The following is a 26,557-nucleotide window of genomic DNA, read 5'->3' as shown; positions in this document are numbered from 1 at the left end:
GGAAGCCTTGAATGCTAGGTAAAGTGTGGGCATGCAGTGGCACTAACCTGGGACTCATCAAATACTTCTGAGCTGAGGAGAGTGACATGATGAGATAGTATTTAAGGAAGAGCAGCCCTGATGTATTGAGGAAGAGATCGAAGTCACTCAGGCAGACAGATGACTGCCTGTATCCATGTATGAAGCAAAGAAGATTCTGACAAGGGCGGGGGGGGGCGGGTAGGGCAAATTTTGAAGAAATAAAGAGCAACAGGGCTTTGTGAAATAGGTTAAGAGGATAAAAAGCGATGTGCTAAAACTGATGTCAAAGGTTACCAGCCTGGAAGACTAAAAGAATACAGTATTTTTACAGAGTTAAAGTAGTTGAAAAGGGAAGTTAATAAGCTCAATCTTGAACATGTCGAATTTATGATCAAAGAAGAAATGTAAAGAGGGCAAGGGGAAAGAGAGTACTAGAGGTTAATAGGACTGGACTGGATATACAGACTTGGGAGTCAATTAATAAGTATTTACAAGCACCTAATCAATCAATCAACCAACATTTATAAAGTGCCTACTATGTGCTAGGCACTGTGTTCAGTGCTAAAGACACAAAAAGAAGCACAAGACAGTTACTGCCTTCAAGGAGCTTCCAATTTAATAAGGGAGACAATATGCAAACAAATATATACAAAGCAAGCAACATACAGGATAAATAGGAAATAATTAACAGAAGGAAGGTACTAGAATTGAGAGGTGCTGGGAAAGGCTTCCTGTAAAAAACTGGGATTTAAAGGAAGCCAGGGAAGTCAACAGGCAGAAATGAGGAGAGAGAGCATTCCAGGCACGGGAGACAGGCAGAGAAAATGCCTCCAGTCAAGGGACAAAGCGTCGCTCATTGAACAGCCAGGAAGTCAATGTCACTGGATGGAAGAGTACGTGGCACGGAGGAAGGTGTAAGAAGACTGAAAAGGTACAAAGGGGCTAGGTTATACAGGGCTTGGAGGAGATAGGGAGCCACAGGAAAATGAGTAGGGGAGATGACTTGGTCAGGCCTTCACTTTAGGAAAAATCACTCTGGGGGCTGAATGGAGGATGATTGGTGTGGAGAGGGACCTGAGGCTTGCAGACTCACCAGCAGCTATTGCAATAGTCCAGAGGTGAAATGATAAGGATAGTGGCAGTGTCAGAGGAGCAAAAGGGGTATATTTAAGAGATGCTGCGAAGGTAAATCAACAGAACTTGACAACAGATTGGATATGGAGGGTGAAAAAATGAGGAGTCGAGGATGACACTTAGGTTGTGAATGTAGAGAACTAGGAAGACATTGGTACATGCCACAGTAAGAGAGAAGTGAGGAAGAGGAGAGGATTGAGAGGGGGAAATAATTCAATTTCTGACATATAGAATTTAAGATATCTATTGCACATCCAGTTTGAGATGTCTAACAGGCAGCTGGAAATGTAAAAATGGAAGTCAGGCAAGAGGCTGGATAAGCAGATTCGAGAGTCATCAGCATAGACATGAATCCACAGAAGCTGATAAGACCACCAAGTGAAATACCACAGAGGAAGCAGAGGGCCCAGGACAGGGCCCTCAGGGACAATCATTGTTAATGGATGTGACCTGGATAAAGATCAGGGAAAGGAGACTGAAAAGGGGTCAGATAGGTAAGAGAAGAACCAGGAGAAAGAAGTGTCCCACAAACCTAGAGATAAGAGAGCATCAAGAAGAGAGTGATTCACAGTGTCAAAGGCTAAAGAGAGGTCACGAAGGATGAAAAAGACCTTTAGGTTTAGTATTACGAGTTTGTTAGGTGACTTTGGAGAAAGGAGTTTTGGTTGAATGATAAGGTTGAAAGCCAGGTTGTATAAAGTTAAGAAGGGAGTGAGAGAAAAGGAAGAAAAGGAAGAAAAAAATCACAGATGGCCTCAATGAGTTTAACCACACAAAGGAGAAGAGATATGGGATGATAACTAGCCAGGACGGATTATCAAGTGAGGATTTTTTTAGGGCACAGGAAACATCAGCATGTTTGTAGGCAGCAGGGAAGTAAATAGTGGAGAGGGGGAGAGTAAAGATAAGCACATGAGTAAGAATGAAGGCTGTGAATAATTGCAGTAAAATAGTCAATCAGGGAGATGTAAAAGAATTGCCTTGCAGCAGTGAGGACCTAAATGAGATTATGTAACATACATTTGTAATGGATCCAATCAGCACAGCTTCATGATTTTTTTCCAGCTTTGTTTAGCAGCACATGAGTAGGAATGAAGGCTATGGATAGTTAAAGTTAATCCAAAACTGAGGTTTGACAGGGCAAAACTGGGGACAGGATAAGGTGGAAATGGACCCAAGAGAAGAGGACAGTGTGGAGATGAACTAGTTCACCAAAAGGTTAAGACAGACAAAAGAGGAGAGGGCAGCCAATTCAAACATGATGCCTTGGGAAAGAACTTGAGGGGTCAAGGGACTGGAGGTTGCAATGAGGTTAAAGAATAGAGTTCAGAGGGGCAGCTAGGTGACGCAGTGGATACAGCACTGGCCCTGAAGTCAGAAGGACCTGAGTTCAAATCCGGCCTCAGACACATAACACTCACTAGCTGCGTGACTCTGGGCAAGTCACTTAACCCCAACTGCCCTCACCAAAAAAAAAAAAAAGAATAGAGTTCAGGGTTTCAAGGCAGAGGGAAAGGCAGAATGACAACAGACTGTGATTAGATAAGGAAATTTCATTAATATGAAAATAGTGATTTGTGGGTGATAACAACATCAAGGTTATAACCATCTCTGGGTACAGCAGGAGTGGAGTGGAGTGGAGAAGTAGGTTATGAGAAATGAGTAAGTTTAAGACATGGAAGCCCAAGGAAAGATGTTCAATAACATGGCCAGTAATGTCAGACATAACTGAGATCAAGGGGAACGAAGACAAACAAAACACCACAGGATTTGGCAATAAAGAAGTCTCTGATGTCCTCAGTATTCAGTGGAGATGTATACCAAGTGAATCAAGAAAAAAATGGAGGCAGCAAGTAAAGACCACTCATTTGAAAAAGCTTGGCTATGAAAGCCTGGCAAGAAATAGGCCAGTAGGTAGCACAGCAGGGGTGAATGAATGTGGGTGTTTGTTTTTAAAGATGAGGAGACCCGTGTATATATGACAATGAAAGAGGAGTAGCAGTAGAGGGATAAGAGACCAAAGAACCTAACATTTTAAGGATTTATATTCTTCGAAGCAATGACAAGCTGCTTTAGCTACTAAAAATAGTCCCAAAAGAGAAAGGACTGTCTGTTCTTTCAACAAAGTGACTGCCTTCTCTGTAGTGGCAGTGGACACACAAAAGGGAAAATGATTCAAAGTAAAATGATCAGCAGGAGACCAGATGATCATTCCAGGCCCACAGGGGCTTACACAGGCCTTTACCTGTACGAAAATTATAACTCTTCTCCTACCAGAGGTGATGGGAACTCTGCCTACCTTGAGAATCTTGAATCTAGCCCATAGTTTGTTCTGTATTTATTTCCCTCCTGGAAAATGCTTAAGTATTAAACTGGCCCTCTTTTGGAGGAATGAGAGAGAATAGAATTTCCACAGGGGTGCTGCTACTTTGCCACTGGGGCGAACTCCTACCAAAAAACCACCAAAGCATATTATGTTATGGTGGGAAAAGCATCAGATTTGGAATCTGACAACCTGGGTTTGAATCCCAACTCTGCTACTACCTAGGTAGGGGACCTTAAGCAAGTTACCTATTCTCTCTCCGGGGCTCAGTTTCTTAATCTATAAAATGAAACGGCTGGACTAGGAGGTCTTAACTGGAATTCATGAACTTTTAAGAAGTATCTGTATAAATGCATTTCAATATAAGTGGTTTCCTTTTTTATTTCATTTTTTAATTTCTATTTATTTATTTATTTAGAAGCAATCAGGGTTAAGTGGCTTGCCCAGGGTTTCTGAGCCAAATTTGAACTCAGGTCCTCCTGACTCCAGTGCTCTAACCATTGCACCAATGAGCTGCTCCCAACTGGTTTCCTTTTTAATCCTTTGTATTTTATCTTCTGCATTTAAAACCTGATTCTGAGAAGGGATCCCTAGGCTTCACCAGACTGCCAAAGAGGTTAAGAACCCCTGTCCTAGGGGGTGTTTAAAGACCTTTCCAGCTCTAAATGCTAGTATTTATTCAGGACCAAAGGGCACAACCCACAGCTTTTACATGGAATTGAAATCAAACTGCATCACAAAAGGGAAACCTACACACAGATTGCCAAAGAAAGAGACAGTAACTTTCAAGGGAAATTAACAAGGGCGGTGGCTTGAAGGCACACACTAGTTTCTACTGGAGACACGTCATGTACTAGACTCACCAGAAGTCTCCACGACAGCTTTTAGCTGTCAGTGAAATGGTTGCAGTGGGGCAGGCCTGGGCAACCTAAAAACAGCTCCAGATCTGACTTAGCCACATCCCCACTGGAGAAACAGAGGGACTTCAGTAACAAAATGAAACCTGGCTTTCCGGAGACACAAACGAGAGCACCAGGAAATCATAATCTCGATTAAAGAGACTTCACCCGAAAGCCAAAATGCTCCACAATGGCACAGTGTGCAGACACAGGCAGCTGGCTCCTGAAAAGCCTCTGCAGTGGCAAGGTCTCCAAGGCTGGTGCAGGAAGGCCCTGCTCCCTCCCCCCAACAAGGAGCCTGAACTGGAGAACAGGAACATCTACCCAAAAGACGAGCCTCAGACCAAGCTGAAGATTTAATTCTAAAATCCTGGCCCCTTCTGCCCTCACTGTAAACACCAGCATCCTTCACTCAGGGATCTGAAGTCCCAGCAGGCTGTGTCTTTTATATAACTGGTTACCTACAAACTGCTTAGAGCTGCTCTTGCCAGTTATAATGAATCTTTCTTTAGAGTCACTCTGAAATGTATAAAATCCAAACCATAACAATCCATGGATTAGTCTAAGAAGTGCTTGTACCAGCGCATGCCTTAATTAAGTTCAAAGGCACCTCAAATAACTTTAATCAGTAGGGAATAAGCAGCAGATCAAGAAAAGTCAGGGAGGATGGCAAGAGCAGAAGAAATCCAAAACTAAAAAAAGGGGAGCTATTATCCTCTTTGGTATCTGTAGCTCTGGCTTAAAGACTGGACAACGAGACAATCCTTTCAAATCTCTGAAGTGGCACCACCTGATAAAGAGAAGGGAGGAGAAAGGAGGCTTGGATGAACTGCTTCGGGACAATGGGGTGGGAAAATGCTGCAGGATGGGTGGAGGAACACGAGGGTGAAGGGCAGGAGGAACCAGCCACGTCCTGGGCTCAGCTCCTGCAGCAGGCCAGCAAGCAGCAAGATTCGCCTCTGCCGTTTAGGTCACAGCGCCCCCTGGCTGCCTAGGGTGAAAGAACTCAGAGGGAACAAACGCCCTTTGAATGCAGTACTGGGCAGGTACCTCGGCACAAAGGCTCCGGCTGGGTTCTTTTCTGATATAATCCATAGATCCAGGACACCTAACGACAGTACCCAGACCCACCTCTACATTCGTCCGTGCAGAATGTGGCTCAGCTCACTCTGCCGCCGCCTCCCTTAGCACAGGCACACGGACTAAGGGAAGGAGACGCCAGCAGCTCGACAGAAAAGCCAAGCTCGTGATCCTCGGCGCCTCCTTTTCACAGCCCAGCCACTTGCATTTTTTCTGAGGTGAGGGTACTTCAGAAAGCAAGCTCCTCTCTATTAGCAAAGTGTCTAAAGGCCGAGGAACCTCTAAACACCAGAACCTGGGCATGCTGATTATCAATGACACCTGCAGAGCGTTCCAGAGATCCAAACAAGTCATGGCTGTCAAAGCTAAATTAATGGCAGGATTAACATTTGATGAAGCTGGCTCCTTTCACAGACCATCACGTCACACTGGAAGGAGGGACAAATCTCTAATTTATCACCTTCCCCAAAACAGCTAAGGTGAAGAGAAGGCAACATCATCAAGATGACAACATCAGTTTTCTGGGACCAATTTTCCTATCTGAGCACACTCCAGCTAAGCACCTGCCTCCGTGAGCCCACTTTTCCTGGTAATGATTTGTTTTGTCTCCTGCCTCCACCCTTACCCCACCCAGAGGCAGTCTTTAAAGCTGAAACAATGAAGACAAGAGCACACACCTAAAAGGGGTGAGGAGCAAATGAAAAGAAAAGGCAAACAATCTAGAATCCATGCTCAGTGCAGCCCCAGATCTGGCCACCTCGCCTGCCCCGGCTGAGCCACCACTCAGCAGACCTTTCCAAAGACAACGGGCATTTATCCCTCCCTGATGTTCACAATGTTCCACAGAGCTCTTGGGTCTGTGTGTGGTCCAGGAGGGTAAAAAGGCCAGCGCTGCATTTAGGACAAGCCCTCTTTTTCCAGGACCAGGAGGGCAAGCCCAAATCTTGACACCATCAAGACGAACAAGAGCAAAATTCTTATTACAACGAGCTCCCTGGAAAGATCTGACTCCTCTTTCTGATCACTGCCCCAATAAAAAAAGGGATAAATGAGACAGTTATTCTGTTCCTTCCTTTCCCTCCCTAGGCCACTGCTCTCTGTCATCTTTCTCTCACTTTTTGGAAGCTAATAGTTACTTGAGGGGAAACTGATGGTTGTAAAGAGTCATCTCAGGCATAACTTGAAAACGCAGGGCCACTTTCCAGCAACTAAAAACATGCTCCTGGGAGTTCCACGCAAGAGAAGGAGCCTTGAGGTCTGGAGTCAGAATTGAGGTTCAAGGCCCAGCCCAGCCCAGTTACTTCCTATGGGTGACCCTGGGCAAGTCCTTTCCCTTTGCTGAAGCTCAATCCTGTACAACGAGATGACCTCTAAGCCCCTTTCAGCTCACAATCCTGCAATCGAAACGAAAGGCAGGTGCCCACAACACTTTATGGTCTTTCGCACATCTTTTTTTATTGGGGGATGGGGGGCAGGGGACAATAGGCTGGACCCCAGGATGGAAAGCCGCTGAAAAAACCTTCCTCTAGCCACGCAGGCAGCATCCTTGTGCAGTTTCTAGTCTCTGTGGAGCCCCTGCAGCACTAAGAAGCCTGAGGACACAGGTGGGGCAGAGCAGAGGGGAGACCTGAATTCAGGTCTTCCTAACTTTAAGGCTGACAATTCTGTCCACTAGATGCCGCCTCTTGGATATTTAAATAGTGTTAAATTCTTCTTTATTAGATGATGATGTCACAAAGTCACACAACAGGTCATTTAAATAACAGCTTAAACTTTCACGTAATGTTTGGAGACTTTCTGAAAAAGTCTTTCATGACAAGCAAAGGAATGGTGCTATTAATATATAATTAGCCAGAAAGTCAGGAAGACCTGAGTTCAAATCTACCCTCAGCCACTTACTAACGATCCTGAGTAAGTTGCTTTACCTCTGTTTGCTTCAGTTTCCTCAAATGCAAAATGGGGATAATACCAGTACCTCCCTCCCAGGGCTGTTGTGAGGACCTCATGCAGACCTGCACAACTTGTGAACTTATTCAGGCCACAGGCAGGTTAGGTTATACTAGAGACAGGCCGACAGGCTGACGATGGCTGGTTGCCACGGGTCACATGACAAATGACAGCATGCGCAGTGGCAACCTTACGTTTTATCTATTGGAAATCCTTCGGTGGACCTTGCGTGGCCTGTGGGCCATCACCTGGGCAGGCCTGATCTAATGGCATAATAGTCGTAACAAGTACTTAGCACACTGACTGCTACGTAACAGGCACTGTAGGAATGCGTCTTCTCTTCCCTGCCCCGAAGTCCTACACTTCCATCCCTGACTCTTTTCTACCAAGTGTGTATGTGTACCTAGCACTCACACGCACATGCACACACACACACACACACACAGACATTGATCTATCAAAAGTAATGACCTTGAACTTTTATAATACAATGAGGAGATTTTTCCTTTCTTTTATTCTTTGCAGTAAAACTGATTTCAGTGAATTTTTCTCAAGACCCTGGCTAACTGCTGGAAAACTAGAGTAAAGAGGGACAGACTCCCTCCTTCCCGCTTTCTGCCAGCAATCCACTCTAAGACAGCCAAGTGAAGCTGCTGGCTTACATCTTCAATGTCAACAGTCTCATCCACCCTCCCAGAAGGGAGCACCTTTTCAACTTACAAGCAGCCTCCCCTTCAGCAAACTGTGCAACGCTGACAATAAGACACTCAGAACCCCTGATTTCTATACTCAAATTTTAAACACTAGATCAATTTATCTCCCATCTAAATGAACATCTGTTAAAAAGTGGTAACTTACCTCAAATTCTTCCCAAAAACCCTGTTTAACTTTATCTGTGGTCTCAGCCAATTTGCTTAATTCTCTCACACGGCTTTCAATCTCTGCAGCATTGATACGCGTTGTATTCAGGGGCTAGTCATGATGATCATTTGACATAAAATAGAAATATTAAAGAAGCCTGAATTAATACCAAAATGTCTCCTGTGTTACATAACAAAGTTGTTATCCACAGAACCAAAGGGGCCTAGGATATGCAACAATTCACAATAAAAATTTCAAAATGCACAACTTTGGTTTCAATTCAGCTCTGCATGTAAGATATAACCCTCTTCATATATGCTTTGACATGCTGACCAACACACAGAGGCTGCCTAGGCTGCTGGCACAATTAAGTGTATTCATTCTTTTTGGTGCAATGGAAAATACGGAATGGGAGCTGGGTTCCAACCCTGGCTCTGGCCTTTTCTAAATTCAGTGACCGTGGGCTAGTCGCATCACCTTTCTTGACCTCAGCTTCCTAAATGGAGAACGAGGACACTGGACCAGGCAAGCTCTACTGTTCCTTCTCTGGTTCTAAGATTTTGTGACTCTTTGTAAATGAGTTTCACAGTTGGCTGGAAGTATAACAATATTCACCACTGAGTCACACAGGGATTTTCAACAATGATCACTCCTAAGACTTAATAAGCAGCTTGCTTACTCTGAACAAACCAAATGGGTAAAGTCTTATTGCAGACCACATGAAAACTTGGTGCAAATTACTCTGCACAGCAAAAGTAAGGGATAATCTCCTCTTTTTCTGGAGGGGGAGGGAGCTTACCTGCTTGAGTTGTAGTACTGTCCCCAGAGTTTCCACCATCGGGTTCTTCTTGTAATGCTCCACAAGGTCAGTTAAAGAATCAAACTTCTCTCCTCCACCAACATCATATTTCAGATCCTTCCAAGACAAATAATAGTCTATGGTGATTCCCAGCTACCCAAAGGCCTAGGATCGATCAATCTTTCTTTTCCAAAGGACACCAGAAGACACTCCTTGTTGGAAAGGTCAAGACTAATCAGAAGGCATGCAGGGAAAGGAAGCAACAATGACCAAGCATGAGAGGGCCCCAAGAGGATGATAGTTGACAGGCTAATACAGACAGCAGCTTTGCAAAGAAATGCTACCACTGTGCTAATCCACAAAAATCCCCTTCTCCTCAGGAGCTACCTGGGGTTACAAGCAGTGATGGAAGTGAGGGGTTGAAATTAAGAAAGGGATGGCCTCCTAAGTAGCCTCTTCTGGGCCTTCTGTTAATGGAGACAAGCAGTGCAAAAGCAGGGTGCAGGGCTGAGAGGCGGGAGGCACCCTAGATTCTAGTCCTGGCACTGCCTCTCCTTCACTCTGTGGCCTTTCACATGTTAGTCCCTTCCCTGGCCTCAGTTTCACTAAAAAAATTTTTTTTTCTTTTTAGTGAGGCAATTGGGGTTAAGTGACTTGCCCAGGGTCACACAGCTAGTAAGTATCAAGTATCTGAGACTGGATTTGAATTCAGGTCCTCCTGACTCCAAGGCTGGAGCTCTATCCACTGCACCACCTAGCCGCCCCTCAGTTTCACTATCTTGACTCTATGAAAGGCACCCAGAGCCCTGGACTCCCTTCCATTTTCAAATTGCCAGTCCTTCATTTTCTGACCATTTTTTGCTGACCATTTTCCTTCTACCCTCCGAATGTGAGTTTAAAAAAAGGATGGATTTTTCAACCAAAAAGAAAGGGGGGGACTTTAAGCTGCATATCTGGGAACATTTTCTAACTAGGAGATCAGAAAAAAGGCTATCTGGGGAAAATGACAAAAAGACATTAAAGATGATATTTAAAAATGTAAGTATTTGGGATTGCTGGTTTAGGAAAAAAAACTGCAGAAAGATTAGGACCATTTTTACATAGAACACGATTTTACAAATTAAATAGTGAACAAACTGACTTCTTAGGTAGGGCCAGCTCACCAGCACAAAGCAACTCCCCCCCCCCATTCCATTTCCAAAAGAGCCTTAATGCCAGGACTCTGTTGCAGAATGGCAAATGTAGTCAAAGGCGCAGACTGCGACAATCCTAAGAAGGATCTGTGGCCATAAACTTTGGCAGATGAGCCTTGGAGACAGACTTCAGATGTAATCAAACATAAACATATTAGAGATGCTGCAGGGAAGAAGATTCACTGGCGCATGATTCAACCTGCCAGGGATGGACTGAAAATCAAAAATTTAATAGAGTCTTGAAACAATCAATCAATTTTAATAAACAACAAAGTGCAAACACAGAAGCCCTGGGCTCACCAAGCAACAAGGATGCTACACTGGTCTCCCCAGCTCCAGGCCTGTTGCAGCAGGGGTACTGCCACCCAAAGAAGCAGCTCTGGCAACCCACACATTCCCTCGGGGCTTTACCTGGCAGCGAATCATGACGTGCGTCACTTTTGATTTGCCATCGTTACTCTCGCCTTTGTCATCCCCTGTGCGCACAGAGAGAACAAAGTCCCCTGGGTGGCTCTGGCTTTCCCGCACCAGGAAGCTTCCATGTTTTCCTTTCTCAGTCAGTAATTTCTCTGCTTCTTTCCCAGAGAGGTGCCCATGAAACCACCTGAAATTTACATAACATAAACAAATTCTGGGGCTGTCATGGTTTTCAATCTTATTACACAAAGTGCTCCAAACTATTACAAAAGAACCAGAATCCCCGAACACAATTAAAAAGATAGGGGCCTTGACTAGGCAGCTCCCAAGTGGGCAGGGGCTGCGTGACGCTTATCAAATTGCTTCAATTCAATTTGAATTGACAAACAATGAAATGCTCGTGTCCAAGTCCTTGTGCTGGGCCTGGGGATGTGAAAATGAAAAACTGTCCTAAAGAAGTTCAAAACTGAATGAAGGACATTGAGGGGAAGGACATAGGAAAAGGAGAAGGAGGAGAAACCACCATAAACAACATCAGAAATTTTCTGGAAAGGTAAGACCTTGCCGCACTCTCCACCTCTGTGGAGATCATGGGAGCTGAACACAGCCTATCATGTCAGACTTGGTTGATAAGTAGGTTAGTTCTGATGAACCATGTTTTGTCCCTCTTTCTTCTTCATTCTGTATTCGATGAGATGGCTCTCTGGGTGATGGAGACAGGGGAAATATATGTTGAGAAATGGAGTTGCTAATAATAAAAACATTTTGAAAGGAAAGCACTCTCATCTTTTCCCAGCTCCTCTTGGACCACTCTCATCTCTAAGAAGCGAAGGTTATCACTTTGTATCTGCTCACCAACAGCTGCTAAAGCAGGAGAACTCTTCAAGCCCACTGCTGTCTCAAGGACTAGTAAATACAAGCAGTTATGAGGCAGTAGAGGCAGAGAAAGAGCCTTACCCGAGGCGTGTGGCCTCCAGATAAAGGATTACCACTACAAATGAAATCAGACATTCAAAATGATTCCATAATTCCAACCTGTATTGCAGCTACCTGCTGGAGTGAAAATTAGCTGCCTGGCTACAGAGTCAGAGGCTGGATTGACTAAGAAAAGAGATCCTGCAGCACCCTGGATTACCACCGTGTCTGCCTTTCTCCTCAGGAGCCCCACAGGGAAGCCAGGTGCTGGCCTTTCTACATAAAGGCAATAACACAGATCCCCTAACAAGACTCTGAATTGTGTTTCAGTGAGAAGAATAGATGTGATGAGCCAGTCATACTCTGAAGCAGAAAATAAAATTCAAAAAATTACTTTTAACCCAGCTAGGTGATACACTATTATCTGAAACTCCAGCAGTGGTGCTAGCTGCAGAAACAACTAGACAGCCAATTACACAGCAGAGAAATGAAGCTGTAAGACTTAAAAGCAGCATTTTAAAGTAGCAAATATGCAAATCTAATTGGGAGACCTTAAATTTTTTCAAAGTTCAGAGAATTGTCTTGGGAAGACAAAAACCGAGCAAACCAACACTGGGACTTTCATGAGCTGCAGCTTCCATTTTGTCCCCCCAAGGGGCAGTTATCACATTACAGACCAACACCAGTTCAGGAGGATTCTTTCCAAGCCAAGTCCTTTCTGCACATGCATGTGGAACCTAATTTAACAGAACAGATGAAAAACGCTGGCTCTCTGATTCTCGTACTTTTTTCCACTTGTGAGGTTAAACTGACATCTGTCGGCAGTGCCGCTGAACAACTGGCCGAGCGTGCTCCCGCAGAGAGCGGCTCTTTACGCCCGTAAGACACATCGACTCTCGTATGCCACCTTCTAACTGCTATCCTCTCTGACAACACCCAATGAGAGGCACAAAGGTACATTCTGGAAACTCCTGCCCCGGATGAAGGCTCCCTGGCTTGAGGCCGTTATAGCCAACCAGCCTCTGGAGACAGTTGGAGGCTTTTCGTAAACAGGAGAATCGATCACACAGGCTCTACGCGAGATCTTACCCAAGCCTCCCCTGGTGAAACGCAGGGTTTCTGGGGGCTCGCTGCACTAACCTTTCCGAGGTAGGGTCAGCACAGTTCAGCGGGTACTTGAGCTCGATAACGTCACCATTCTTTTCCTTCAACTGTCCATGATGCTCCATGTAATACTGCACTAACTCAGCCAGTGTGGCAAACTTCTCCCCGCCATACAGGTCATAATAGTCACCAGTGTTCTGAATCTTGATGTGAGTGACGGCACCATTCCGCCTACAAGGAAAGGGCAAGACAAGAGTTATACAGTGAGTTGTCTACAGGACTTCTTATGTTATCTTTCCTTAAATCAGAGAGCTGCAGCATCAGAAGGGACCTTAAAAGCCACCCAGCCCTGCCCCTACCTGACCTGTCTTTCACCAAAAGTGTCAGAAATAAACCCCACAGCCACAATTCACACCGAGTAAATTAAACAACTGTACAAATTCAGTTATATAATCTAGGTATCAGTACAACTTAAAATTTATGTGACAGTAAGTCATTATGCTTTTCAAAATCCTCCACCAAAGTCCCGTTTTAATGTTCTCTCATGCTAGGGCTGTGGTGACAAAGCACCAGGGCCAGCAGGTTCTACCAATGAGGAATGGATCCGAGTACGGGCCCAGTGACAAACTACACTGTTGTCATTCGGGCCACGTGGTATAGCATTGGGACACACAAACTCTGGGGGTTTTGGGGGGTTTTTTGGCTAGGCAATGGGGTTAAGTGACTTGCCCACAGTCACACAGCTAGTAAGTGTTTTGTGTTTGAGGCCACATTTGAACTCAGGTCCTCCTGACTCCAGGGCCGGTGCTCTATCCACTGCGCCACCTGGCTGCCCTGGGATACACAAACTTTGTGGGCCAAAGCCAGCCTGCCTTCTATTTCCGTCCAGCCCTTGAACTAAGAACAGTTGTGAGGCCAGATCTGGCCCTCAGACTACACCCTGCTGACCCCTGCCTGATACAGTGGCTGGGGTGCTGGGCTTCCAGTTAGGGAGACTTTGGTTCCAATCCCATCTCAGGCACTTCATACTTAAGGGGCCCTGCAGAGCTCACAACCTCCCTGGGCCTTCGAAGTAAACTTTTAACTCTAAATCTGTGATCCTGTGATGAAAGGATCACCACCACATAAGTATAATTTTTTTCCCTTCAATTTTTAAAAATACAATTGTATTTTAATTACAGGTCCACATTGTTTCCCCGTTGCCCTTCCGGCCTTTTTCCAATCTCATCAATGCAGGTCTTCCATCCGCATGGAGTTGTAGACCACAACCCCTAGATGCCTTTTCATCCTGAGATATTCTTGTCTGTGTCTCTCCACAAATCCCAGAATCTCAAAGCTGAAAATGATCTCCAAGGCCATCTGGTCCAGTTCAGGCCACAGCAGAATATACTCCCCTCTCAAAGACTCACTCAGTCTGATAGAAACCCTCCTCTGGTTCCCGGGGCTCCATCTAGCACTGGGCTGGACACTCAGAGACCACCCTCACTATATATGCAGACCCCTGACAAGGCCTCTTTGGCCACTCTTCTACCCACGGTATTATCAGTCATACTTAGGAGACTATTGTTAGCCTGCTTAGAGACTAGGGCCTGGACAGGGCAAGTTAATCTTCCACAGCTCCACTCAAATCAGACTCCAATTTAACAACTTTAATATTAAATCCTAGGCTTTCGGATTTTACTTAGTGAACAAAGAAATGTCTAAGTAAATTCTTCCTTGGCTAAATCAAAGTTCTGACCATTCTAATTTTTCAGGATGAACACCTACAGAAAAAATTAGGTCAACAAAATTAGACTAGAGTTAAAAAAAAAAAATGAAATCTTTATCCAATTGTAAAGGCACCTCCAAAAGAGTCACAAAGCCTTGTTAGAAGTCTTGATGATAAGCCAATAATATTTGTGAAAGTTTCTATCATTCAGAACAGTATAAAGGAGGTAAAGGCTAACTTTAATTCTCAAGAAATGATCTTTTAAAAAAAAAACTCTTGGGCAAGAATACATCTTGCCACCAAATATCTTTCACTTACTTTTGACTCTTTCTTTTTAAAAATAAACATCGACAAAAAAGCTAAGAGTAGAATTAGCACTCAGTTCAGCCCGTGAGATCCTCCCAGGGAGGGGGCATCAATCACAACTAACTTCCATTCAAAACTTCATCACTTCAAGGCTCTTCGATTTCCTGGATGGAGCCGTGCCATGCCCTCCCCTCCATTGACACACATCCCAACCCCCCTACAACTTGGGAGGTCACATTAGCTAACATGACAGAAAAGGAAAATGACAATTGCTGGAGGGGATGTGGAAAACTTGGGACACTAATGCACTGTTAGTGGAATTGTAAACTAGTCCAATCATTCTGGAGAAAAATTTGGAACTGTGCCCAAAAGGCTATAAAACTGCATACCCTCTGACCCAACAATCCCACTACCAAATCTGTACCTCAAAGAGATCAAAGAAAAAGGGAAAGGACCTATTTGTACAAAAATATTTAGAGTCGTTCTTTCTGCGGTGGCAAAGATTTGGAAACGGAGGGGTGCCCATCAACTGGGGAAGGGCTGAACAAGCTGTGGTACATGACTGTGATCAAGTCATACTGTGTTATAAGAAATGACAAGCAGGATGGTTTCAGAAAAACCTGGGAAGACTTATATGAACTAATGCAAAGTGCAGTGAGCAGAACCAGGAGAACACTGTACCAGTAACAGCAACATTGTAACGAGTTACAAAAGACTTAAGTACTCTCATCAAGACACCGATCTAAAGCAATTCCAAAGGACCCATAACAGAAAATGCTATCCACCTCCAGAGAGAAAACTGATGAACTCCGAGCAAAAACTGAACAAAACTTTTTTCACTTTATTTTTCTTGGGGTTTTGGGTGTTTTCTTTTACTACATGGCTAATATGGAAATATGTTTTGTATGACTTCACACGTACAATTGATATCATATTGCCTTCTCAAGAGGTGAAGGAGAGACAAGAGAGAATTTGGAACTCGTAATTTTTAAAATGAATGTTTAAAAAAAATTTTTACATATAATTGGGAGATATTTCATGAAGTAAATAAAAATTTATTTAAAAAAATAGTTGCTGTGGTCAAAAAAGATTCCTCTCTCTGCAGCCAACCTGATAAAGAACCTCTCCAAGTTAAAGAGGCTGGTCCTTAGACAAGAGGCATATGGGACAACACCATGACCACATTCAAAGCTTTTTTAACTTGGCAGGACATACGAGACTCCTCTGACCTAGCATCACCTTTCAGAACTCACGGTCATCTCCACACTCATGAAACAGTCTAAGTTTCCATTTAAATAAAGCATAATTAAGTTTCAATGGAAGCAGAACAACCACAATAATAGAGGCAGCTAGGTGGTTCAGCAGATAGAGCACTGGGCCTGGAGTCAGGAAGACCCGAGTTCAAATCGGGCCTCAGACACTTAGCTCAGACCTTGGGCAAATCACTTAACCTCTGATTGCCTCAGTTTTCTCATCTGTAAAATAGGTATAATGACAGCACCTACCTCTCAAGGTTGTTATTAGGATAAAATGAGCTAGCATTTTGGGGGGGGGCTAGGCAATGGGGTTAAGTGACTTGCCCAGGGTCACACAGCTAGTAAGTGTTATGTGTCTGAGGCTAGATTTGAACTCAGGTCCTCCTGACTCCAGGGCTGGTGCTCTGTCCACCACGCCACCTAGCCACCCCTTGAGCAAGTATTTTTAAAGTACCAAGCAGTGCCTGGCACACAGTAAGTGCTATATAAATGCCGACTATTATCATCCTCATCCTCATTATGATGATTATTAAATAAACCAGGTTCCAATGAGGCTGAGATCAAGAACTCATTCACAAAACTTTAATTCATCACTGGTTTCCTTTGTTTCCCCCAGAGCACAGTGGACATTTACCGACTTGAACTGTTTCTGGTTCTTGCCGAGAAGCAGCGTCTCAGTGGGGGAAGGGGAGAAGAAGAGTAACTGGAGGAGTGCTCCGACCTTTCTGTCAAGTTCATGAGGACCTAACTAACAGAAGCAGAATCCCCAAACCTCCCAAGCAGGATGCACAAGTCTGGCCTTCGGCCCAGTGTTCCTACTTGCCCTTTAAAAGAGACAGGCTGAGATGCCTCCAAAATATTTTAGTTAATATCAAAGGCAGAAAATTGCTGAGGCCTGATCTTGTTACTGCCCAAGACTCCATAAACATTTCCCACCAAAGCTCCCTCTTCTGACATGCATTATCATAAAGAGCTCTGGGGTGGAAGGATCTGGGGTCAATCCCGGCTCTGTCGCTTATTACCTCTATGACCTTGGTAAGACCATTTCATTTCCCTGGTAAAATGAGTGTCAGACTAGATGGGCCCTGAGACCCTTCCCAGACACAGATTTCCATTTAACTTACCTAACAGAAAGTGTGAAGTCTCCTGGATTACTCTTGCTGGGCCTGGCCAAGAAGCTGCCATCAACTCCTCGTGTCAGCAGTAGATTTTCTGCCTCCACTCCAGTGATATTTGGGTGAAACCATCTTAGGGAGAAAAAAAAAAAAGAAGAAGAGGATTTTAGACCACATTTCCCACACTATGACAGAGTATAAATGACTGATGAGTCACTGACCAGAACATAAACAAAGAAATCTACCATGAAAACATACAATGCAAACCGCGTGAATGTTGATCCAAAACTCTGATCAGAAACTTTCCGCAAGAGAACTTCCTTCATGGATACCACGAAGAGGAACACCAAGATAAATCTATGGCATAATAAACAGGTCCAGCTTACTCTGGCCTTAATTTACAGAAACGGCAACAGTGTAGAAGGACCTAATTCCAAATCCTCCATCAGACATTTACTCATCACTTACGTCATTTAACCTTTCTCTGACTCAGTTTCCTCCTCTGTAAAATGGGGTTAATAACAGCGCCTGGTTCACAAGGTTGTTGTGAGGATCAAATGGCACAGCATGTGAAGTGCTTTGCAAACATTTACAGTACCATGCAGGTCCTGGCTATTATCACCATTAATTCAGTTCAATGCCTTGAATCACATCCATTATAAACTGGTACTGCCTGTGACAAAGTTCACTGTAAAGGAGACATAATAATGCTAACTCAAGAGGCCGCTTTGTTATCAACTAAGTGAACTTTTAAGGGGTTTCTCAACCAATATTATCCCAATGCCAGTGCAATACAACAGCGGAGATGCTGCAGGCCTTGATCCCCTCGGTACAACATCCAGGAAGGACAGAGGAAGCATAATTCCTCACACTGAAATGTACCAGTACAATCTCCTCTCCAGTATGGCCAACGGCAACCCAACCATACCCGCTCCACTTGTGACTCTCATGTCTTCCCATAAATCGTGCTCCAAGAGGCCCCCCAACACACTGAGAGTTCCTCTAGGTCTGTTCCCATTACATGGGCACCAGTATCACAGCCAGGCTGTCTGTGCTGTTACTATATGACTAGCCCAACTCTTTCACCAATTACACACTTTCTGTAGCATGTCTTTAATGCCACTTCTCAAAGGAAAGTAATGTGGGGGAAATGAGTGGAGACCAGCATCTTAGATCATAAACAATTAACTCAAAAGGAACATGCAACCTGAATATTACAGGGCGGAACACACAAAGCTTAAAAAACTAGGATCTCGAACCTTTTACAATTACAGCTAGAGAGAGAACTCTTAACCCAACAAGGGATAGGAGGAATCACAAAAGATAACATAGATAATTTCCATCACATGAAATGTACAGATTTTACATGACAAAATCAATGCAGCTAGCTTAATAAGGGAAACTGCTGACTGAGGAAAAAAATCCTTCCATCAAATATAAGTGGCTGACATTAAAGATAATGTAGGAAATTAACATAAAAATATAAGCTCAAGAGCCATTCCCCAGTGGATGAGTGGTCAAAGAATTCTCAAAAGAGGAATGGTAAACTATTACCCATCTGAAAGATTGTTCCAAATCACTACTAAGAAAAATGCAAATCAAAACAATTCTAAGTTTCACTTCACACTGCACAAGCTGGCAATGATGAAAAAAATGTAAATAATCAATGTTGGAGGAGCTGTAGGAAGCAAGGTACACTTACTCATACATTTGTGTGTCGAGCTAAAAACTGGCTTAAAAATTCCAGAAAGCAATGTGGAATTATGTTGAAAAAGTGACTAAAATCTCCACACTGTTTCTGCTAGGCATTTATCCTCAGGAGGCCAAAGACAGAAAAAAAGATCTCATATACATCAAAATATTCGCAGCTGCCCTTTTTGTGGTCACGAAGAATTGTAAAGAAAGTAGGTAGCCACTGACTAAGGAACAGCTGAACAAATTGGGGTATACAAATGCAATAGAATATTAAAAGAAAATCCAGAGAAGCCTAGGAAAACTTCTATGAATCAATACGAAGTAAAATAAGAACAAAGAAAACAATATACAAAATTGATTATAATAATGTAACTAGAAGGAATAATAAAACTGAATGTTATATAATTATAATGACCAAATTGGGCTCCAATGAAGAGCTCAGGAAATACAACTGTTTCCCTTCACTGCAGGAGTAGAAAACTATGAGCTGGAGACCCTGATCAGTGTATTGGTTAATTTTGCTAAACCACCTTTTTTCTCCCTCTTTTTGTTACTTTGTTACCAGGAATGGCTCAAGGGATTAGGGAGGGGAAAGAGATAGAACCAGAAAAGAAAGTGATGTTTAAAAAAAAAAAGACACCTAGTAAAAAGAAAAGTAGGCTGCAGCAATATGGTCTCTCAGATCTTTAAAACAGGCAAACAACAAACAAACAAACTCTACTGGAAAAACAGGAAGAAGCTGATAGCCAGCACCACAAGCCCAGACAAGGGAACCCTCAGGAGCGCTCAGACACCAAGGCCAGTGGCCCCTCTGCCTCCTGGGGCAGAGCTGACCAAGCAGCACCAGCCTCTCCCCACCTACCTGGCCACCCTTAGACGAGGCTCCACAGTACCAGAGGAGCTGATCCAGGGCCCCAGCCACCTGCTTCTCCTTATAACTAGACCTCTCCACCTTGTTCTGGCCCCTCTAGCACAAAATCCTCAGCAAGCAGCCCAATGATCACTTTGCAAAGCCAACCAACAGCAATGCAGAACATCTGACGAAAACTGCAAACAAAACAGGCCTCGATGGAAAAGTCTGAGAAGGCAAAGGAAATACAGCAAGAAGATGCAAACCTGCTTCTTCAGAAGAGGCACCAGGTGACAGCTAAAATGCTGGCCAACTAACCGGAGATCATCAAGAATGACCAAAGGGCTTCTCAGACACACGAGCCTTCTCGGAGGCAGAAAAAAGGCCACTCTCACAGGGCATGCAGGAGCTAAAGTGCAGGGCGTGAAGAAGGGGTCCAATGGCAAAGAGAATCAGAAGTTAAAACTGGAAGTTAAGTTCTGGGGGGAAGAAGAAAGAAGTTTGCTTTCGGCAGGAAGAAGGAACCATTCAAGTGGACTATTCTCAAGAGCTACAAGGATGCATCCAGAGCAGTTCACAGCAGGGGCCCCCAAAAGAGGACTTGGGTAGAAAATGTTTATTAAGAGGCCTGCAAAACAAGTGATTGAGAAATGAAGAAAAAAGCCTGCTAGGGCCACTTTGATACAATGGACCGGGAAGAAATAAAGGAAACAGAAGGAAGAAGTAAATCTTTCACTTGTCCTCCTAATCACCTTAAACCTCATCCTATATCTCTCTTCTCTTTCTTCCATAACTGAACCCCTAGGGAGTAAAAAAAAAAAAGCAGTCTACACTCTTCTACAAGCATGGTCTACACATTCTTCCTCTCTTTTCTCTCACTTCTCAACCCCTTCCAATCTGGGTGTTCTAATAGCACTCAACAGAAACTCCACTCCAAGGTTCCTAATAATTTCTGAATTACTAAAACCTGGGAAATTTCCTTGGTCTTCCTCCTTGGCCTCTCAGAAGCAACTGACACCACCGGCCAAACCCTCCTCCTCTTTAGATGTTTAGGGCACAGCTCTCTCGAGAGCCTGGTTCTTCTACTCCTCTGCTGGATTATCATCTATGCTGTGTCCTCTAGCCAGGAGGGTCCCCCAACCTTTGTCTTAGGCCTTCTTTTCACTCTCTATGCCCTCTCAGTCAGGTCACCAGATACCATGGTTCAATTATGATCTCTACGGAGATGACTGCCAAATCTACACATCCAACCGCAACGTCTCTCTGAGCCTCAACCCCCTATCAACAACTGCCTAGCAGACATCTCCAACTACATAGCCCAGAGATATTTCACACTTAAGTTGTGTCCAAAACAAAACTCATCATCTCTCTTCCACATCCCAGCCTTCTCCATTTCTGTGGGGGACGTGACCCAAGTTCAAAAGCTCAGTCAACCCCTACACTATACTGTCCTTCAACCTCCATGTCCCATGAGGTCTCAAGTGTTGTCAATTCAATCTCTATGATATCTCTTGCATTCATCCTCTTCTCTCCCCTTCTAAGGCCTCAGTCAGGCCCTCCTCACTTCTCATGTGGATATTACAATAGCCTCCTACTCCTGCTCCTTCATCTCTCCCCTATCCAATCCACCCTCCAAACAGCTGCCAAACTGATAAGTCTAGAGTACAGATCAAACTACGGCAGTCCCCTGCTCAGGAAGCTCCCTACTGACAAAATGCTAATTCCTCTGCCTGTCACTTACCAGTCCTTACCATCTGGCTTTATGCTATCTTTTCGACTGATCTCATACTAATCCCCCTCCTACACTCTAGATTCCAGCCACACAGAAGGACCTCCTGTTCGTCCTCCCAACCCCCCATAGCACTCCATCTCCCACCCAGGCCTTTACCTAGGCTGTGCCCCAGGACTGGAACACCTCACTCTTCATACACATCTCCTAGAATCCTGAGCTCTCTTCAAAGTTCATCTGAAGGCCTATCTCCTCCTAGAAAAGATATTTCCTAATTTTCTTTGTTGTTAATGCCTCCCCACTCCAAAATTATATCTATTTTGTATTTATTCTGTATCACCTTATTATTTACATGTTCTTCTCCTCTGGTACAAAGTAAGCTCCTTAAGAGCAGGAACTGTTTTGGTTTTTACTTTGTAAAAAAATCCCCAGCAGTCGTGCCTAGCACACAAGAAGGTGCTTAATAAGTGCTGCCTGACTGAACGGTACATTCTACATCTGCCATTCTCCCAATGAGTCCCACCTGTTTGTTTGTTTGCTCACTATTCCCCCACCTCCCTGCTCCTCTCCACCTAACTCTCCTCTTCCTTAAGCTTTGTTTCTTCATCTGTAAAATGGAGGCAAAAATACACTACATACTTCAAAGGGTTGTTGTGAAGAAAGTGTTTTGTAAACCATAAAGCTCTGGAGAAATGTAATTCATTGTTATGATTATCCCAACAAATTCAAGTTAAAACAAATTTCTTAAATTTTTTTTTTAATTTTTTGCTAGGCAATGGGGTTAAGTGACTTGCCCAGGGTCACACAGCTAGTTAAGTGTTATGTGTCTGAGTCTGGATTTGAACTCAGGTCCTCCTGACCTCAGGGCCAGTGCTCTATCCACTGCGCCACCTAGCTGCCCCTAAAACAAATTTCTTAAGCACCTACTGTGGATAACTAACAAGGCCGTGCTAGTTATTAGGAACAGAGGTTGCATGAGGGAAAGGAAAGAGACAGATGCAAAAGATGCTGTGGAGATGAGCACACTTCAACAAGGCCCCGCTCAAGTCTTACACATTCTCTGTGAAAACTTACCTCACATTGCCTCATGGACCCAGCGCATGATGATCTCCCTTCATCCCCAACCCCGGTAAAATGTCCTAGGTACAGAACTCAACTGGCTACACACACACACACACACACACACACCCCTCTATCCATATCTTGTTAAATGCCTCCCCAACAAAATTGTAAATTCCATTAGGGCAAGGACCACATTTTCTACTTTATTATGTGCTCCATAGTAATTTATACATAGTAAGCACGCCATAAATACTTGTTGTCGACTACAGCACAGAGGCAGTATTAAGAACCATGAGACATCCCCAAACCCAGGTCTGAGGGGTTATACTCCAAGTAAAACAGACACTCAGTTCAGGACTAGAATTCAACTTTTAAGAACCATTCAAAATGGCATAACAATTCTCTACAGCACTATTTCCAGGTGGCAGCTGGCTGAGTTCAAACCCTGTCACACCTCAGGTTTTCCAAGTCTCCCAAAAGGCATCTGGGGCAGAAGAGAAACCAGTGCTTGCTGTCCCCAGTTAGAGCTCCTTCAATGAGGCCACTCACACTCAAAAGACCAAGAAAATAAAGCCCTTCTCTTCAGAGGCAGACAATTCACTTTTGCCCATAAGACCCACAAGGGACCAGCACCACACTGACAGTGGCATTGTGCCAGACCCTTCTACTCCATTACTGCCATTCAGTACCATCCACGGCCTGGACCCTGTTCAAGGGGAGAACAAGCTCCAAGGCCCAGGCAAACAGCCAGGGTTCAACCTGGAGGCAGGAGTTGGCATTTACTCATTGCTTTACAGACCAGCAGGACTGGCCTCCCACAAAAATCAATACAAGAAAAAAGAAAACATTATTGAAAGATAAATAAAAATAATCTAATAGGAAATAACCCTTCATATGTCCCACTTGTCCTATGCAGCTTTGTGAAGTAGAGGAGAGGTCAAAGAACTAGGAATGAAGGTACTTTTGAAGACGCTGCAAAGCACAGTGGGAAGATCACTCTGCTCAGAATCAGAAAATCTGGGTTCAAGGCCTGGCTTGGCCACTTACTACTTTAACCATTTAGTCATGCTATGGTATATTGCTTTATTACTCTGCACACTGCCTAGAACATAGTAAGTGCTTAATAAGTGTTGACTGATTGACTGGAGAGAATTTACTTCATTTTATCACAGTTTTTGTCAAAGTCTTTCATACTGTTTTTGTGGAGAGATCTGGAGGAGACAAGAATCCAATCAGGTGGATTCCAATATGGCTGATGGCCAGACTCAAAGGGCAGTTTTTAATGGTTCAAAGTCAATATGCCAGGAGGTCTCTAGTGGAGTACCCAAGTGATCTGTACAAATTTACCTGGCCCTGGGCTGCTTAACACTTTTACCAATGTCTCAAGACAAAAAACCTAGATGGCATGCTCATCAAATTTTCAGGTGACACCAAGATGGGAGGGATAATTAACAGAGTAAATTAAAAAGTCAGGATGCAAAAGAATCCTGGAAAGACTGACAGCACTGGGCTAAATCTAATAAGATGAAATTCAATAGAGATAAAGGTAAATCTTACACTTGGGTGTGCGCGCGCGCGGGCACACACACACACACACGCGCACACACACGAGCGCGCACACACACACACACACACACACACACACACACACACACACACCCCAACTTCACCAGGATAAGACTGAGGAGGAATGGATAGACAGAGATTGTTCTAAAGCGGACTGCCAGCTCATCACGGTGTCAGCTGTGTAAGATATTAAAGCCATCTTGGGCTACTCTAAGAGGGGGAGAGCCTCCAGGAAAAGGGAAGCCCTTGTCCCATTGCACTCTGCCCTTAGCAAACCTCATCTGGAGCACTGTGTTTATCCTGGGTGCCATGGCTTAAAAGGGATACTGGTAAGCTGGAGGGTGCCCAGAGCAGGGCAACCAGAAGGGCCAAAGTCCCTGGCATAAGGACTGGTTGAAAGACCTGGGCCTGCTTAGCCTAGAGAAGACATAGGAAGGACATAATAGCTGTCTTTGAATATCAGCAGGGGTGTCATGGGAAGGATGAACTAGGCTTGTTCCATTTGGCCCCAGAGGGCAGAACCAGAAGCAATGGAAAGAAATTGAAAAGAAGCCAATTTCAACTCAAGGGAAAACTTCCTAACAATGAGAAATGTCCCTAAGTAGAAGGGGCTGTCTGGAAAAGTGGTGAGCTCCTCTTCCTTAGAAATCTTCAAGCAGGGACTGGTCAAGCACTTGCTGGGTATGTGAGTTAGTAGATTCATCTGTGCCTTTCAGTAATCACATTCTGTGAAAGCAAAGATAATAATGCTTATACCATCCACCTAACGGGGTTACTAATAATAACTACTCACACAACAGTGTACGATTTACAAAGCACTTCTGGAGAAAATGCTTTGCCAAATGTATAATTTTCAAATCCCACCTCCAAGATTACTGTTTTTGTGACCTCAGCCAAGTCACCTTACTTCACTGGGCAAAATTTCCTTGTACGTAGAATGAAAGGGTTACCCTAGATGGCTCCTGGGTTCCTTCCAGCTCTACATCTATAAGGCAATGATCCTGAATCACTTACATTTTCTGGGGGTTGAGCCACCTCACATTCGCCAGATTGGTAAAGATATAGAACAAAAAAAAAAAAGATAAATGTTGAAAGAGCTATGGGAAATCAGATATATTAACAGCTTGTTGGTGGAGCTTTGAAATGGTTCAGCCATTCTGGAAATTACAGAATCCGGAAATTAAGCTCAAAATTTTATTACACCATACATATACCCTTTGATTCAGTGATACCACTACTAAGCCTATACTCCAAAGAGATCAAAGAAAGAGGAAAAGTACTCATGTATACAATAATGTTTATAGCAGCTCTTTTTGTAGTGGCAATAACTAGAAACTGAGGGGATACTCATCAGTTAGGTTTCGGCTGAACACACGATGCAATATGAATGGAGTAGAAAGCTAGTATGTTATGAGAAATGGTGAAAGGGATAATTTGAAAGAAACCTAGGGAAAAAAACTTGCATGAATTGATGAAGAGTGAAGTGAGCTGAACCAGGAGGACAATATAGAAAACACAAAACTTTGAAAAACTTAAGAGCTCTGATCAACATAATGACCAATCAGGATTCCAGAAAACCCATGATGCTATCCACCACCTTACAGAGAGGTGATAGATTCAGGGTACAAAATGAGACATATATTTTTTGGACATGACCAATACCAGAATTTCCTTTACTTGACATAACGTTTGTCACAAGGGTTTGGGTTTTGTTTGGTGGTTGTTTTTTTTTTTAGGGGACAAAGAGGAAGAAGAGAAAATAATTTTTCATTAATCTAAAAAAAAGTAAAATTTAAATTAAAAAAAAAGAAAAAGATCAAGAGATCTGAGGAGATGAGCTCTGAGGTCTATATCCAGTACTGTATCAACTTGGGCTGCTGTTGTTACCTTGCAGCAAAAGTGAAATAACCAGGGATTCTCTAATTTTCCTGACATCCCCGTTTTTCTGCACCTAGCTTGCTCTAACAACCCACAAGGACAGAAGAATGCCATTCATTTCTATAAGGCAAAAAACAATTCTGTTGTCTCACCCAAGCTCAGATCACAAAGAAAAAAGTTTTCAGCAGCTTCTCCCATCTCCTATTACACAAGTGTAACACTTAGGGCACTTTACACCATCTTCCTCTTTATCTCCAAACATAAACTCTCATTTAGTGGTTAACCAGAACAAATCTGGAAGGAGGGCTGCTTCCTAGCTTGTTTTCGGTTGGCCCAGCACTTCCCCACCCCCCTACCCCCAAAAACTGGCTGAAAGAGACCACACAGAGTAGATTCATTTAGAGTAATGAAGCTTCCCCCTCCCTTGGCTAGCAGTGGGGTGCCCTCATTGGGTAGGGGAACAAACGAAGAACCAAAATTCCCCAAAAGAAGTTTTGTTTCCAGCCCCATAATGGCCCTTTTTTTTTTAACCTCAATTTTCCATGGAAAGCCCCAGATCAGAGAAGGCCAATACTGTTCTTCATATAAGCAGGTCCAAAAGGGAAAAAAAAAAAGAGAAGCCCCCCCTGTCACAGGCAGATACCATTTTTAGCCAGCTATCAACATGACAAAGCTACACAAGAATGCCACAGTTAACTG

The 26,557-nt window shown here is 43.8% G+C and overlaps 1 protein-coding gene across 1 annotated transcript in view; it reads right to left on the bottom strand.

Moving 5' to 3' along the window:
- PTPN11 (protein tyrosine phosphatase non-receptor type 11) overlaps positions 1-26,557 on the bottom strand; it is a 71,531-nt gene that overhangs the window by 31,242 nt on the left and 13,732 nt on the right. Inside the window, exons 2-6 of the mRNA XM_020979888.2 lie at positions 17,088-17,210; positions 12,730-12,924; positions 10,669-10,861; positions 9,065-9,181; positions 8,263-8,376 (exon numbers count right to left, since the gene is read on the bottom strand). Coding sequence (XP_020835547.1) covers positions 8,263-8,376; positions 9,065-9,181; positions 10,669-10,861; positions 12,730-12,924; positions 17,088-17,210 — 742 coding nt within the window. The remainder of the gene's footprint in view (positions 1-8,262; positions 8,377-9,064; positions 9,182-10,668; positions 10,862-12,729; positions 12,925-17,087; positions 17,211-26,557) is intronic.

This window comes from Phascolarctos cinereus, unplaced genomic scaffold (genome assembly GCF_003287225.1).
Source record: "Phascolarctos cinereus isolate Bilbo 61053 unplaced genomic scaffold, phaCin_HiC Scaffold_4;HRSCAF=312, whole genome shotgun sequence".
In the NCBI taxonomy this organism is placed as follows: domain Eukaryota; kingdom Metazoa; phylum Chordata; class Mammalia; order Diprotodontia; family Phascolarctidae; genus Phascolarctos; species Phascolarctos cinereus.
This window is presented reverse-complemented; position numbering and strand designations above follow the sequence as displayed.